Source organism: Canis lupus, chromosome 20, assembly GCF_011100685.1.
Source record: "Canis lupus familiaris isolate Mischka breed German Shepherd chromosome 20, alternate assembly UU_Cfam_GSD_1.0, whole genome shotgun sequence".
In the NCBI taxonomy this organism is placed as follows: domain Eukaryota; kingdom Metazoa; phylum Chordata; class Mammalia; order Carnivora; family Canidae; genus Canis; species Canis lupus.
In genome coordinates this window covers 917,824-931,990 of record NC_049241.1, presented here as the reverse complement: position 1 = coordinate 931,990, position 14,167 = coordinate 917,824, and the positions used below count along the sequence as shown (strand labels likewise).

The following is a 14,167-nucleotide window of genomic DNA, read 5'->3' as shown; positions in this document are numbered from 1 at the left end:
ATCGCCTCTTTTGGTATGGCCTCTGAGCGAAGAATGTGTTTTTACATTTTTTAGAGCTGTAAAAACAACAACAAAGGATGTGTGACAGAGACCATATGTGGCCTACAAAATCTAAAATATTTACTATCTGGCTCTTTACAGAGAAAGTTTGTCAACCCCTGATCTAATCTAGGAAAGAAAAAAAAAAAACAGTAAAGTTTTGAGAAGCAAAGAAAGAGGCTATGGATTGCAGACCCTTTTTGGGTTTTTCTTTTCTGGTTATGGCTTTTACCAACCATCTAGGTGCTGACAAATCCATCTCCACAGGAATTCAAGGTCTTGGTCTGTAGCTCAAATTGGAGGAGGCATAAGGATAAGGCCATCAGAGTCTCAGGTCACTAATATTCTAAAACAAACAGCCATGCCAAGCAGCTGGCCCCAGGGGTCAGGCCTCCTCATTGCACGTCAAGCAGAGAACTCCCAGACCCCACAGGTGAGCCACCAGTCCCACCGTCTACCTTCTTCCAGGCAAGTTAAACCCCAAGTCTGTAAGCCTCTGATCAGGACTCGTGTAAACTAGTTGTCTCCAAGATATCATTATAGTAAAAGGTTGTTTTGTTTTGGTTTTGGTTTTTTTTAAAGATTTTATTTATTTGTTCACAAGAGACACACAGAGAGAGATAGAGGCAGAGACACAGGCAGAGGAAGAAGCAGGCCCCATGCAGGGAGCCTGACATGGGACTCAATCCCCAGTCTCCAGGATCACACCCTGGGCTGAAGGCGGCGCTAAACCGCTGAGCTACCAGGGCCACCCGGCTGTTTTGTTTTGTTTTGCTTTGTTTTAGAAGCAGAGTGTGTCAGGCACACTGTGAATTGCTATCCAGAGAGCACTGATGTGGGTATATGCTTCCACCTGTTCACAACAGGGCACTGCGAGGAGGCCTCCAGAGGCTGAACGAGGACTCCTGTGCAGACGTTTCCAGGGGCACCTGGGTGGCTGAGCCCGTGAAGCCTCTGACTTGGGCTCAGGCCGTGATCTCAGGGTCCTGGGATCCAGCCCCACTTGGGGCTCTCCACTCAGTGGGAAGTCTGCTTCTCCTTCTCCCTCTGCCCACTCATTCCTGCTCACTTGCTCTCTCTATATGTATTTCTCTCTCTCAAATAAATAAAGTCCTTAAAAAAAAAGTCTCCAAAGTAGGAGACTCTGCCCCACGCCCCTCCTCCACTGGAGCTCTGGCTAGCTATGATTCCCTAGCCATCAGTGCACATCTATAATTTGCTGACTGCTACCTAGAAGTCCACAATGATCACACCACAGTTCCTCTCCTTGAGGAGCTTATAATCTGAAGAACGAGACTTATGAAGGTAAGAGGGGAGAGGTAGGAAGAAAGGCTATAGCTGTAACCTATCTCACTCAGGATTTCAGAAAATTACAACTCTGAAACTTCCAAACCTATCACTTTCCTTAAATACTGACCACAGACTTCATAGAGCTAAGGTGGCAGCTTCTAGAGGGTCAGCACATTGAAAAGAAGGCGCAGGAGATCAAACCTCCCCTGCAGACTGGAATGTGGAGCAGGACAGCCACTTTCTTTTGGTGAGTCCTCAGTTCAGGTGGACACATCCAGGGAGGGACTCACTTACAGTGTCTAGCTGGTGGCAGGATTTGGCCCCCACTTCACCTGCCATTTTAGACCTTTCACCATGGCTACTGTCTGCTAGAAGAAAAGGTCTCTCTTCTTGTGTGTCTCTTTTGAGGAGTGAGAAAACCCTCCCTGGAAGGTCGCCATCAGACTTGCAGAATTTCATCCCAGGCCCACACCTGCCTGCCATACCCCACCCTCAGCAGAAGGCAGCCAAGCAGCTTGACTCCATGCGCCCTTGGCCTCTGCTCCTTCATCAGAAATATCCTTTCCCAGCCTTCTCCCTCTGGTGAGCCCCTCCTCAGTCTTCAAGAACGAGCCCATGGGTCACTTCTCCTCAGGAGACTTTCCTACCCTGCCAAGAAGGGGCTGTTGTCACTGCCTCCTTCCTCCTTGAGTGCCTTCCTTTCCCTTTGGTCTGAAACTGTAACACTATCCAGTCACTTCTGAGAATACTTACCTTCTCTAACAAACAGAGCTCCTCAAGAACAGAAGCTATTTCTCATTTATTTCCATTTATCAAGAAATGAACCCAGTGCCTACCATAACAGGCATGCAAAGAATATATAGAGGAAATAATAAAATAATTGCTCACCAAAAAAAAATAAAATAAATGGAAATTTTTGCTTTCCGTCAGGTGTACTGCAATCTCATACCTGATGTGTCAGGAGTCCCAATAGGCAAGGTCATAAATCTCATTCTCCCCAAAAATGAAGCTCTGCCCATCAGAAGACTCAGCCCCAGAAACCGCTCTGTTCTTTCTCGTTTCTCTCCAGAACATCTGGGACTCCAAACGTCCTCCCCCAACTCAGAGGAAAGCATACCTCACTCCCACAGGCTCCACTGGCACCCAGGGCCTTCACCCCAATTACATCTGGGGCTGTATCAGGTTGCAAGCAACAGGGAATACACATAAACATACTCAAAAACAGCCCGCTACTGCACTAGATAGGAAATGGCAACACTTCTGTCATCAGAAGCAGGTTATAAAAATTACTACCTTTCCTTGTCATTAGCTTTATTAACTTTGTCCAATAACGAGCTGAATCATTCCCTCATGCAGAATAGGGTTAGAAAATCAATACTGTCAAAGAGAGGGCAGAAGAGCACATTAAATATGAAACCGCACTCCGCACACTTGGGGAAAGGTTCCCCAGAAACGGCTACAGGTGCACGGGTGCAGGCCCAGACAGAGACGGCACCAAGGAGAGGCGGACAGCTTTGTCTGCCTCAGGGTCCCACCTGGCTCCAGGGTTAGGACAATGTGTTGTGAACCCAAATACTAGGGCCTCAAGTGCCCTGCCCAGCAGGCTCCTTCAATTCATACCTACAGAAGGCTCCGATGAGGAAAGAAAGTTCCCTACGCTTGTGTTCGGGTCCTTTCTCCACTCTTTTCCTTTTATTTAAATCCTCCAAAGTACACATACTTTTGAAATTATCTCCACTAAAGGGTCCTGCCAGCCACAGCACCCCAAGTGGAAGGGATGGCTGCAGTATCGCTCAGCATCTAGGTGAGTGCCTCATGCCCCTGTGGACTTACAGAAGGGCCTGGTGCTGGCTTCCCTTCTCCTCCGTTCGCACTCACTCGTTGAAGCCTTCGAAACCAGGCTCATGGGTCTCTTGCATCTGCTATCACACTGAGTAACAGAAACCAACTCTGGCTAACTCAAGCAAAGGAGAGCTGACCACAGGTCATCAGCAGATGATTCAATCCTCAAGAAGGCAGAAGGACCAGACGGAAACCGATGGGCACTGTGGAGGTGTGGGAAACAGCAAGATAGCCTCACTGGATGAAGATCCTGATGAGCAGGCCTCAGCTACAGTGCACAGTTCCACCCTGGCCTCCTCACTCACTCAGAACCAAAGTCCCCAGAAAGAGGGTTTAGACTAGCTGCCCTTGGGCCCTGGTTATGCCGCGGCAGGGAGAAAGAAAAGATGGCTTCCATAAAGGAAGATGGGCACTGGGATTGCAATTCCACCAACACAACACACAACAGGAGACAGGTAAGTTCCCAAAAGGAAACATGACACTGACCACATGGACAGGTGGACGCTGAACAGGCAAAAAATGGGAACACCCAGAAAAGTAGTTAATCAACATATTCAAAATGAAGGAAGTCACTTACTTCACTGTTCCCTAGGAATTCAGGTTCAGAAGAGCATTATCCATCAAGAAATTGGGGAGGTAGGGTAGGATCAAATCAAGATGTATTTTCTTTACTTGAAAGTTACGCTTTGTTAAAAAAAAAAAAAAAAGAAGAAGAAGAAGAAAACCCACACAGCTGTTGTGAAGGTCATTTAAGCCCCTTCCTCCTGTAAATGTTCACCTCCAAGAATAGTCTTGAGGAGGCAGGACCCAGACTTCTCCTTCACAGGCGGAAGAAGGGAAGCTGTGAATTCCCTTTCACTGCAATTAACACGTTCCAGGTGAGAAGGAAGAAATACCACACCTGTAGGCTGCAATTTTCCACGGTAGGCAACTATCCCAGGTGGCCAGTTTGGTTTGCTCATAGCGTATTGATTAACCCTTCACCTCCGGGGCCCTTTCAACTTGGTTGTCAGTCTCCCAGCAGAGGGTGACAACCACCTGCCCTGCAGAGACTGACGGCCAGAGTCCCTAAAACCACATCCTCACCTGAGTTTCTCTCTGCACCAACAGTCTTTTCACCAGGATGCCACAGGGTTCTAAAAACACCAGTCAGATCCACATCATCATCATCCTCATGGACTCCAGTGACTCATCTGTGGTTTCAGAGTCACCATGGGCTATTTTGTGGGTCAAGTCTGCAAGGTGTCAGAGGTCTTCTATAAGGCTTCACATCTCGCTCCCCTCTCTCACTGTGTCCTCTCACCACCTCCATACCCACCTATCTCCCAGCAGTGGCACCCTCAGCCTCGGGGCCCTATATCACTCAAGGCTGGGGTCAAAGCCATGTCTTCCATCAGCAGCTGACACCACTGCCTTTGCATCCTCAAGTACATCTTTGCCTCCATTTCATGTTTACTGAAACCGATGTGGGCTTTTTCTAAGTTTCTGGTTTAAGTCTGTCTTCCCCACTACAGTGAAAATTTCCCAAGGGCAAGGCTACACCAGTTCTATTTCCCAGAGGGCCTAGTTCAACCAGCATTTCTTATGTGCCTACCGAAGCTTCCAACATCCATGCAAAGGACTTCCTCCTGGCCACCACCCAGGGCACAGTCCCAAGTGGTAATTCACCTCATCTCCAACTTCCTTCTGTGGAGCACAGGGTACACCAGGCCACCTACATAAGGCCTAGGGCTGCTGCTCATCTCCCAGCCCCTGGCCTCTGAGGCAGATCATAGTAGATGTTGCTGCAGACATTCTCCCCACCCCCATTTCTTGCTGTGATACCATGATTTATAGTAAGACCTAAATATTTAGTCTTTATCTACTATTCTGGCACAGAGCTCCTAAAATTCTTGTAATTTCCTAAGTGATGAGAGAGATAAAGGTTTCTTTTTTTACGTTAATAATATGACTTTTGGACTGCACCTAAGGATGAGGACTAGTTACCAAAGGAGCCAACCCCATGATTACAGGGTTGGAAGGCTCAGTCCTACCCCTGAGCTCCAGGGAGAGGAAAGGGACTGGAGGCTGAGTTCAATCACCAATGACCAATGATTTAATCAGTCATGCCTAGGTAATGAAGCCTCACCCCAGTTTCATTCCAAAATAACTGGATCTGAAGAGCTTCCAGGTTGGTGAACACACAGATGTTGTGGGAGCATGGCACACAGGACAGAGAAGCTCCATAACCTTTCCCCGTAGACCCTGCTCTATGTATCTCACCCATCTGGCTATTCCTGAGGTAAGTCCTTTTAGTAAGTTTCTCTGAGTTCCATGAGCCACTCTAGCAAATCAGTCAAATGAGGGGATCATGGGAACCTCTAATTAACAACCGTCAGCCAAAAGCACAGGGGAAGACCTGGACTTTGAGTAGTGGCTGACGTGCAGGGAGGGGGCAGTCATGTGCCCCATAGAGTCTGAGGACTGAGCTGCATCGGAGGATACCCCACTGGTGTCAGAGAATTTCTTGGATATGTGGGGGTCTTCCCACATGAAAATGGACTTGGGAGAACCATTACCATCAGTCCTCATTCTATCTGGATGCCCACTTCCCCCCCACCCAAGTGTGACCAGAGAAGAGTCCTAGCTCCAGTCAGTGAGGCCCTCTCTGCTCCCTTTGTGGAGGACTGGCTGAGCCATGGGGACCTGGTGTAGTTCAGGCCAGTGTGAGGTCAGAGGCCTTCTGCCAGGAGCTCATGGGAAAGTTCTCTCTTCTCCTGATGGGTACGTCTCCATCCATGTAAGACGTGGCAGGGTGTGGGGCACCTATCATCGAACTGAGGAAATGTCTGGCCTGAGGACACACTGGCACACTGAAGACGGCAGAGTAGCAGGAGAACAGGAGTCCATGACGATGCTGGTGAACTGCTGAATTAGTCAACCCTGGCGCATTCTAGACTTCTAGTATTGTGACATGATGCCTTCACTTGCAGCAGAAAGAATCCTAACTAGTAGTGTCCGATCAATTAAACATATTAATAACAATAACAGCAATAACAGTGCACTTTTATAATCCACCAGGCACATGCTAAGCCCAGGACAGTTATTACCTCACTTAATCCCTTGGGCCATCCTATGTGCAAACATCATGATTCCCGACCAAGGCTCATAGACACTGGAGAATGGGCCCAAGCAAGAAAGCAGGGAGCTAGGACTTATATCCAGGCTGCCTACCTTTAAAAAATTGGGCTCTCCATCTCATTATTGCATGCCCTCAAGCCACTAGTGCTCTCCCTTCACAGCCTCCTGGCACACATACTGCTTACAACTGTGACTTTTCAGACAGAGGGACCAGACTGCTGAATGTATAAACCTAGCACTCCCGAGACTGAAAATACCAGCCAGAGGCAGCAAAGCAAGTCAACGGCAGAGTTGGGGCTAGAAGAACTCAAGCCCCTGGTCCCCTGAAAGATACCCTTTCCGCAGAGGTGAAACCAGGCCCCAGGGCTTCAGACAGATCAGGCTCTGGGGCCTGACCTCTGCCTCCCAGTGCTGCGGAAGCACAAAAGGCCAGTTCAGGGAGATGTGTACTCACCAGCTGGGCTGACTTCCGCTTCTCCTGGTCAACGCTGCCCTCTCCCCGCTGCAGGGATGCACTCCTGTGCTTTGTGGCTGCCTCTCTTTCCCTTGTCACCACCTGGAATAGTTCATCCTGGACCCTGGCCTGCTCCTGTTTATACCTGTGCCAGAAAAAAAATGGACGGAAGCAGATGCAGATGGCCTGACTGGCAGAACGTGGCCAAGACAAGGTTTGCATGTTCACTCCGCTGGCAGGGGATAGGGATCTGTGGACCAAGAGATCTCTGAGGCCAGTGGGAGAGATCAGGCATGAGTGATATCCCCAGGGCAAGGGGGTAGAGTGACATATTCTCACCAGGACAATACGGATTAGGAACAAGGAGACCTGACCACCAGATGAGCAATCAGCCATATGGCAAATGAGACATTCTCGGGGCACAGGTGCAATCCTGGGCCAGCCACTCCTACACAGCAGACAGGCAAGGTGGGAAGCCCACATTCTTCTGCCTCCATTTGAAAGCATGAACAGTTCAGATGATGGCAGTCTTGTTTGGAACGTTTAACTCTTCATCCTGAATGTATTCCTACCATCTGACCTATTTCTGGGCATTCTGCCTAGCAAAATAATCCTGAAGACAGAAAAAGGTTGTTAGTACCAAGATGCTCTTACAAGAATTATTTACTATGATGTACAAAAACACAAACAACTTACATGTCCAACATCAAGGTCAAGTTAAAGGACATACGGTACAATTGAGCAATGGTATATGACATCATCATTAGACCAATATATTCTTAGATTTGTCAATAGGCTAAAATCTAAAAAAATGAGAACCAATAAACAATACTAATAAAAGTGTTTATAAAGCCAGTTTGACAAATGGAAGATAACTGTAAAACTATGTGAAAATTAGAAGATTTAAAATTATATGTAACTTTGAAAAAATAATCCTAAACTAGGTGTAAGAAGACATTTGAAAGAAATACTCAAAATATTAACAGGGGTTATTCTGAATCTATGGCTGATTTTTTCATTTTATATATTTCCTAAGTCTTTCATTAGCATGTGTTAGTTGAACATTTTAAAAATATTTAGAAGTACAAAAAAAAAAAAGGTTCAGGTTAGTTATTCTTGGAGAAGCCTCTTAGGATCAGAGAGGAGAAATGTGGATTTAGAATCTATGTGGATCTTAGAATGTGGATTTCAATCCATGACTATGGAACAGACCCAGCTCAGCTGACCTAATTGAGAGAGCCACTCAACAGTGGCTAACATTGGGCCCCCTAAGCCACTGCACTATGTCCTAAAGGGTAGAGGAAAAAAAATTTAAAAACTTTTTAAAAAAAAAGTATAGGTATAGGTATAGTATATACTATACCTATATAGTATATAAAAAAAGTATAGGTATAGTATATACCTATACTCTATAGGGTATATAGGTATAGAGGAAGCCAGTCAATGACAACTACAGTGAACATTCACTGAGAACTCCCGGGTGCTAGGCTTAGTGCTTCGTTTGCAGTAACATGTTTATTCAGGACAACACTCCCATCAAAGAGGTACTCCATTTATGCCCTTCTCCAGGAACCAGAGAAATGCAGTGATTTTCTGGGATCACATAACTAGTGCAGGGCACAATCAGAAAACACATCTGCATTCCGAGGGCCTCTGTGCCTCAGGGGAGGGGACCCAGACCCCTTACTGAGCTCTTAAGAGGTGTAGCCAGCTCTCTGTGGGTGTGGCCTGTGCCAATGGGAAGTCACCAACACCCTGTAGCCAAATCATCTAGGCAACCAGTTAGAACTATGGGGGCTCTGTTTCTTCTTCCTGTCTCTAAAAATATGCCTGTATGCATACACAGGCACAGAAGGTCCAGCCACTCACTCAGCTACTTACTTTTAGCTTTTTTTTTTTTTTTTTTTTTTAATGTGATACTCCTAGATTTTTAAAGTGAATTTTGGGAGGAAAGGACAACTGGGTGATGGGCATTAAGAAGGGCACTTGATGTAATGAGCACTGGGTGTTGTATTGCAACTGATGAATCACTAAACTCTATATCTGAAACTAATACTCTACTATATGTTAATTAATTGAATTTAAATAAAATTAAAAAAAATAAAATTAAATAAAGGAAAAAAATTAAAGTGAATTTTTAAGAACATCAGCAATCAACCCTCTCAGGTCACTTTTGGTGTTCCTTCATTTTTAAACTAGGATCTGTGCCACCTATATCATAGGGTTCTTGTGCAATCTAAGTAAGACAAACCTTTGGGCCTTCAGGCAAGGGGGAGGTATCTGGTGAGGAGAGAGTGTTTAGTCAGAGCACAGGGCCAGGGGTGAGTGGATACTCGGGCTTACCTCTTAAGGAAATCCTCCTCCGCCCCTGAGGACTTCTGGCCACCACTATACTCAGACCTGGGCACTCTGGAGTCTACAAAGGAATGAAAAGAAAAGGCCAGTCAGCAGCAGCCTAGGATCCATGAAGGCATGGCGGTCATCCAGGAAAGGGCTCAGGAGCATACATCCCTGGATGGATGTGCCCCACAGACAGACACAGAACACATCTTTGATCCAGCCAGTCTGGAGAGGTGCAGCCCAAAGGCCCATCCGCTTCCTCATCCTGCACCAGGACAGTTCACTGTGTAGGGCAGGCAGCAGGCACAGCCACTTGAGTGCAGTTCTACCAATCCATCACTCCTCACTCTACAATCACCTGGAATCTAGGTCATCTCCCAAACACAAGCCTCGAAAGGCTGAGCATACCCACTGCTCTGCTTTATGCTCAAAGGACAGCCTCCAGGGTCTCTGTTTTGGTGGGGGTTTGGTGGGGATGTTTCCCTTAGTAGCCCACTCTACAGATTTCTAACCCTGAAAGTGGCAAACACCACATATTAATGGAAACTTAGCTATCAGTTGATCTGCATCACCTGTAATGTTACTGGGCTCTTAAGTTGTTATAAGGGTTCCCTTTTGATGGCCATGAACTCAGTGATTTTTGAGCAAACCCAGTCTACTCTAGTCTCTCCACCACTTGGTGACGCTGAAGATTTTGCTACTCCCCTCTCCCCACAGCCTTTCAGCCAAACCACAACACTTTCCAGGGCCTTGGCCAAACATCCTACCCCTCCATCACAGGTTTCTAAAGTAGCAGTGCCTAGAACTGCGCAAAAATACTGCAGAAGAACCAGGCTCTGTGAGAGAGTAGGTGAGGATTTGCTATTCCACTGCCAAGACCTTTTAAAGCACATTGAACTCAAAGGCTCCAGAACTCAACCCTTCAGGAAGGCACTTCCAAATGCAATCATCCTATGTCTCAGGCTTTCAGACCACCTCTCACAGAAGGATGGGCACAGCAGTGCTCTGCCTGGCTAGGAGGGCATACCTAAGTGTTCCTGGGTAACACACCGGGTTCTCAAATGGGAATAAAAAAAAATAGTAAACCACTGCTGAGTTTTTACTTTGAGATATGCCCCCTGTTTTTATATGTTTACTTACAACAGCTTTATTGAGATGTAATTTATCATATTTACTTTAGCTTTTCAAACAATTTTCTTTTTTCATAGTTAAGAAAGTAACGTAGAAAATGTGGCACTAATCCACACTCCCACCTTGTGTGTAGGAGCCTGCCCATTTCCCTTCCCCCTGGTAACACTCATTAATGTGTGTCTTTCACTATTAGCAAAGTGGAAAATCTCATCACCGGTTTATGACCATTCATATGCATTTTCTATTGAATTGTCAAAGATCTTTAAGAACTCTCTATATTAGGACTGCTAATACCCTGTCATGTTATAGTCCCCTAGTTTATCATTCATTCTTCATTTATTTTTTTCTAAATTGTCTAATTTCTTATAGTTAGATTTCCCACTTTTCTTCTTAATTTAGGGTTTCTTCAATTGATGGAGTGCTTAGAAAGTCTACATGTTTTACCCTTATGTACTATTATTGTACTCTTATGGCTTCAATTCTTACATTTAAATCTTTTATTTCCTCTGACATTTATTTTGAGGTATGATGTGACATAAGGATTTAATTTTAACTTTTTCTAATCTTGTTTCATCACTAAAATAAAAGCAAACACCAATTTTAAGAGTAAAAATATCTTAAAATTAGTCAACTTCACGACAGCCCATTTATGCTGACTATTCTCCAGCACTCAGAAACCCAAATTCACAATCACTTAAACAGAAAAATAGTTATAACTACACCCAAATGACAAATGAACCACCATTCCTGCTCCTTAAACCGCTGAAACTTAACCAAAACTGAAACCAATTTTTCTTTCATCTTCCGAAGCTAAAGCTGACATATGCATGACAGATTTTGGCCTTCTTTGCTTATTTCATCACTTTCTCCCTCTCACCAGTTAATTCAATTTATTCAAGTGCACTGGGTTAAGTGAGAGCCCTCTTCAACCCCCCTTCTTGTCAGTTGCTAGAGATATTGTGGGGACCCACCCCTCTTTTTAAAAGACAAGAGCATCTTATGAGGGTTCAAGAATCTCATTTGCCCCTTCACTGATCGATATTCAAAAAGATCTCAGGGTGGGTCCAAACCCAGTTACCCATTGGTTGTGATGCTCAGGAAGCCCTGGGGCAGACAATACAGTGGCAAGCTGGTAGGCCTGGCTGGAGTTCCAGCCTTACGGATGCATGCAGAGGTCTCTGGCCTCTGTAGAGGTCTGTAGCCTGGGCCCTGAGCAGTACCTCAAGAGCTCTCCTTTTCTTATACTCTGTATTCCAGAGATAGCAAATCATTCCTAGGGCCCCATATAGGCCAGACTATGCCACACCTCTGGGGACTGTACTTATGCTGTTCACCAAGCCTGAATTGCTCATCTACCATTGCTCTATCTTTCAAAATCCAGTTTAACCATCATTTCCTCTTGAAGCTCCTCCCTAAAATAATGAGTCACTCCTCTGTGCTACCCTGGCCATAGGCATGCTTCTAGTGTTGCTTCATCGTGATACACATAACCTACAGGGTTATACATCTGGCTCCTTAACTAGAGCTGTGTGTACCATGAGGGAGGCATCCCTGTCTATGCATCACTGTACACGACCAGCATGAGGCACTTGTCCTGATCCCAGACCAGCAGATAGTAAATGCTAACTGGACAGGATACAACTTCTGCCTTCTACAGTCTTACTACCTAATAAGGAAGATTGGCAGAAAAGACAAGCTGTGGTTGATAGACAAAAGACCCAGATTCTTATAAACAAGTATTTATTGGCTAGAATAGCAGCTGCTCCAAGGACTATCCTTATTTGAAATATCTTAAAATATCTTAGATCCTTTTTAAAATTGTTTCATTAGGGGGATCCCTGGGTGGCTCAGCAGTTTGGCGCCTGTCTTTGGCCCAGGGCGTGATCCTGGGGTCCCAGGATCGAGTCCCGCGTTGGGCTCCTGGCATGGAGCCTGTCTCTCCCTCCTCCTGTATGTCTGCCTCTCTCTCTCTCTCTCTCTCTGTCTATCATAAATAAATAAATAAATAAATAAATAAATAAATAAATAAATAAATAAATAAATAAATAAATATTTTTTAAAATAAAATAAAATAAAATTGTTTCATTCCTTTGTGTTTGCTGAAAGTCACTGTTTGGAGAAAAGCACAAATTTCTTAATTTGTCATGGACCCCACAGAGAAGGGAACAAATGAAACTCTGAGCCCACCATGGGTGCAAAAGGAACCCCTGAAAGGTACGGGGTGGCAGGCCTTGCTAGAAGCCCACGGTGAACTGTCCCAGAAGCCAGGTCAGGATCACTTGATGTGAGGGCTCAGTTAAAGGTGCTGAGGTCAATGCTCAAGTCATCAACTCAATTCCCCCAGGCTGGTCCAATTCACATAAATCCCTAATACTCTGGGAACCATACCAAACAGTAATGACAATGTGTCTCTTAGGGATCCTTAACAGCAACTTCTTACCTGAGTTACCAAGCCCTTTTACTTCATTTGTTACATATTGAGAAACTCAAACAGTCTGGCCCCAGTCACAAGTAGGCACTCTGACTAAATGTGGCTCTTTCATCATAGCAGACAGTGTCTATCACACAGGAAAGCCACACTCTCCTGAAAAGCAGTTATGAGAAAGGAGGTGCTTACATCACCCAGAAACAAACAGAAGCCACATTAGCTATCAAATCTGTTCTGACAGGAAGGCTGTTTGTCATTCCTTTCACACCCCATTCCCACCCTCCACAGACTCCCTGCCATCTACCATACCTTTCTCTGGGCCTTTAGAGTTGCCAAATGTAGAAGATGGAGGGGCAGGAGGGGGAGCTGACTGCCCAGCTTTGCAAGGCTGGCTGGAATCCTTCATGCGGTTAACCACATTTTCAGACAGCTAAGGGAAGAATTGAGGGATGGGAAGAGAAGGACGGGGAAAAAGTTATATCACAGAAACCTCTAGAAATGAAGATACCCCTTTATCCATGACCCCGGTTGACAGAGCACATCACTCTCTCCAGACGAACTTCAACAATATAATTCCACTTAAAAGCCTCTCAAAGTGGCCCAATACCTAGCAGATTAGTGCCAAAGCCCTGTGTGGATTCAAGGTCGACCACAGCATGTCCCCACTGGCCCTCCAGCTGTTTCCTGCTGCTGCTCGCACATACCCTACACTCCACAGAATCACTTTCTTCACCTCCTCTGCATCCATTATGCTGTTCCTCAGCCAAGAACCACTAGCAGACATCCACCCCCAGGACATCCACCTGTTTAAAGCTTCCCCTTCATTTAAGAGCATCTCAGTGTCTCTCCTCCATGTGATCTTTCCTGACAGTACCCATCATAATACATGTGTCTCTTAGGGAAGTGTCATACATCCTACCGGCCTCATCCTAAAAAATCTGCAAATACCTTAAGGGCTGGGGCAACCTCCTCTCCATGTATTCCCAGGACCACACACAGGGTAGACATCACAACACTGCTTGACTCATTCCAACGCAGTTCTCCCTAATGAAGACTGGATAACCAACACTTTAATTCATTTCAGAGGAAGGGAAATAGGCATGAGGGTGTCATAAAACAGTTTACTGAAATGAAATAGCAAGCTAGGGATAAATCCAGAGTAAAACCCTTAAAAGTTCACTTCAGTAAATATTTATTAAGTATCTAATATGTGTAAGGCATAATAAAGCACAGTGGAGGGGAAAATGTTAAAAATGACTTTAAGACAAAAGCCAGGATCAGCAACTCCACTTTCAGGTATCCTACCGAGAAAAGTGCTCCCACATATACACAGCAGAAATGGAATAGCAAGAAAAAAGGAAAAAACATCAATATGCAACAATAAGGAACTGGCTGAAGAAATGATGGTGTACACCTTCTATAAAATATTATGTAGCCATTAAGAAAGGATGAGGTAAAACGTGTACAACTGACATGGAGGGATGTATGGGATTTCCTCATGATTTTTTAAAGTCATAGAATCC

The 14,167-nt window shown here is 45.3% G+C and overlaps 1 protein-coding gene across 6 annotated transcripts in view; it reads right to left on the bottom strand.

Annotated features, from left to right (window-relative positions):
- Nucleotides 1-14,167, bottom strand: part of CHCHD6 (coiled-coil-helix-coiled-coil-helix domain containing 6) — a 249,332-nt gene that overhangs the window by 215,840 nt on the left and 19,325 nt on the right. For all 6 annotated transcript variants that reach the window (XR_005374490.1, XR_005374491.1, XR_005374492.1 and 3 more), the window contains exons 2-4: nucleotides 12,954-13,074; nucleotides 9,089-9,161; nucleotides 6,746-6,890 (exon numbers count right to left, since the gene is read on the bottom strand). Coding sequence is in view for 3 of the 6 variants with exons in the window: in XM_038565446.1 (XP_038421374.1) it covers nucleotides 6,746-6,890; nucleotides 9,089-9,161; nucleotides 12,954-13,074 (339 nt within the window). In the remaining 3 variants the exon portion in view is untranslated. The remainder of the gene's footprint in view (nucleotides 1-6,745; nucleotides 6,891-9,088; nucleotides 9,162-12,953; nucleotides 13,075-14,167) is intronic.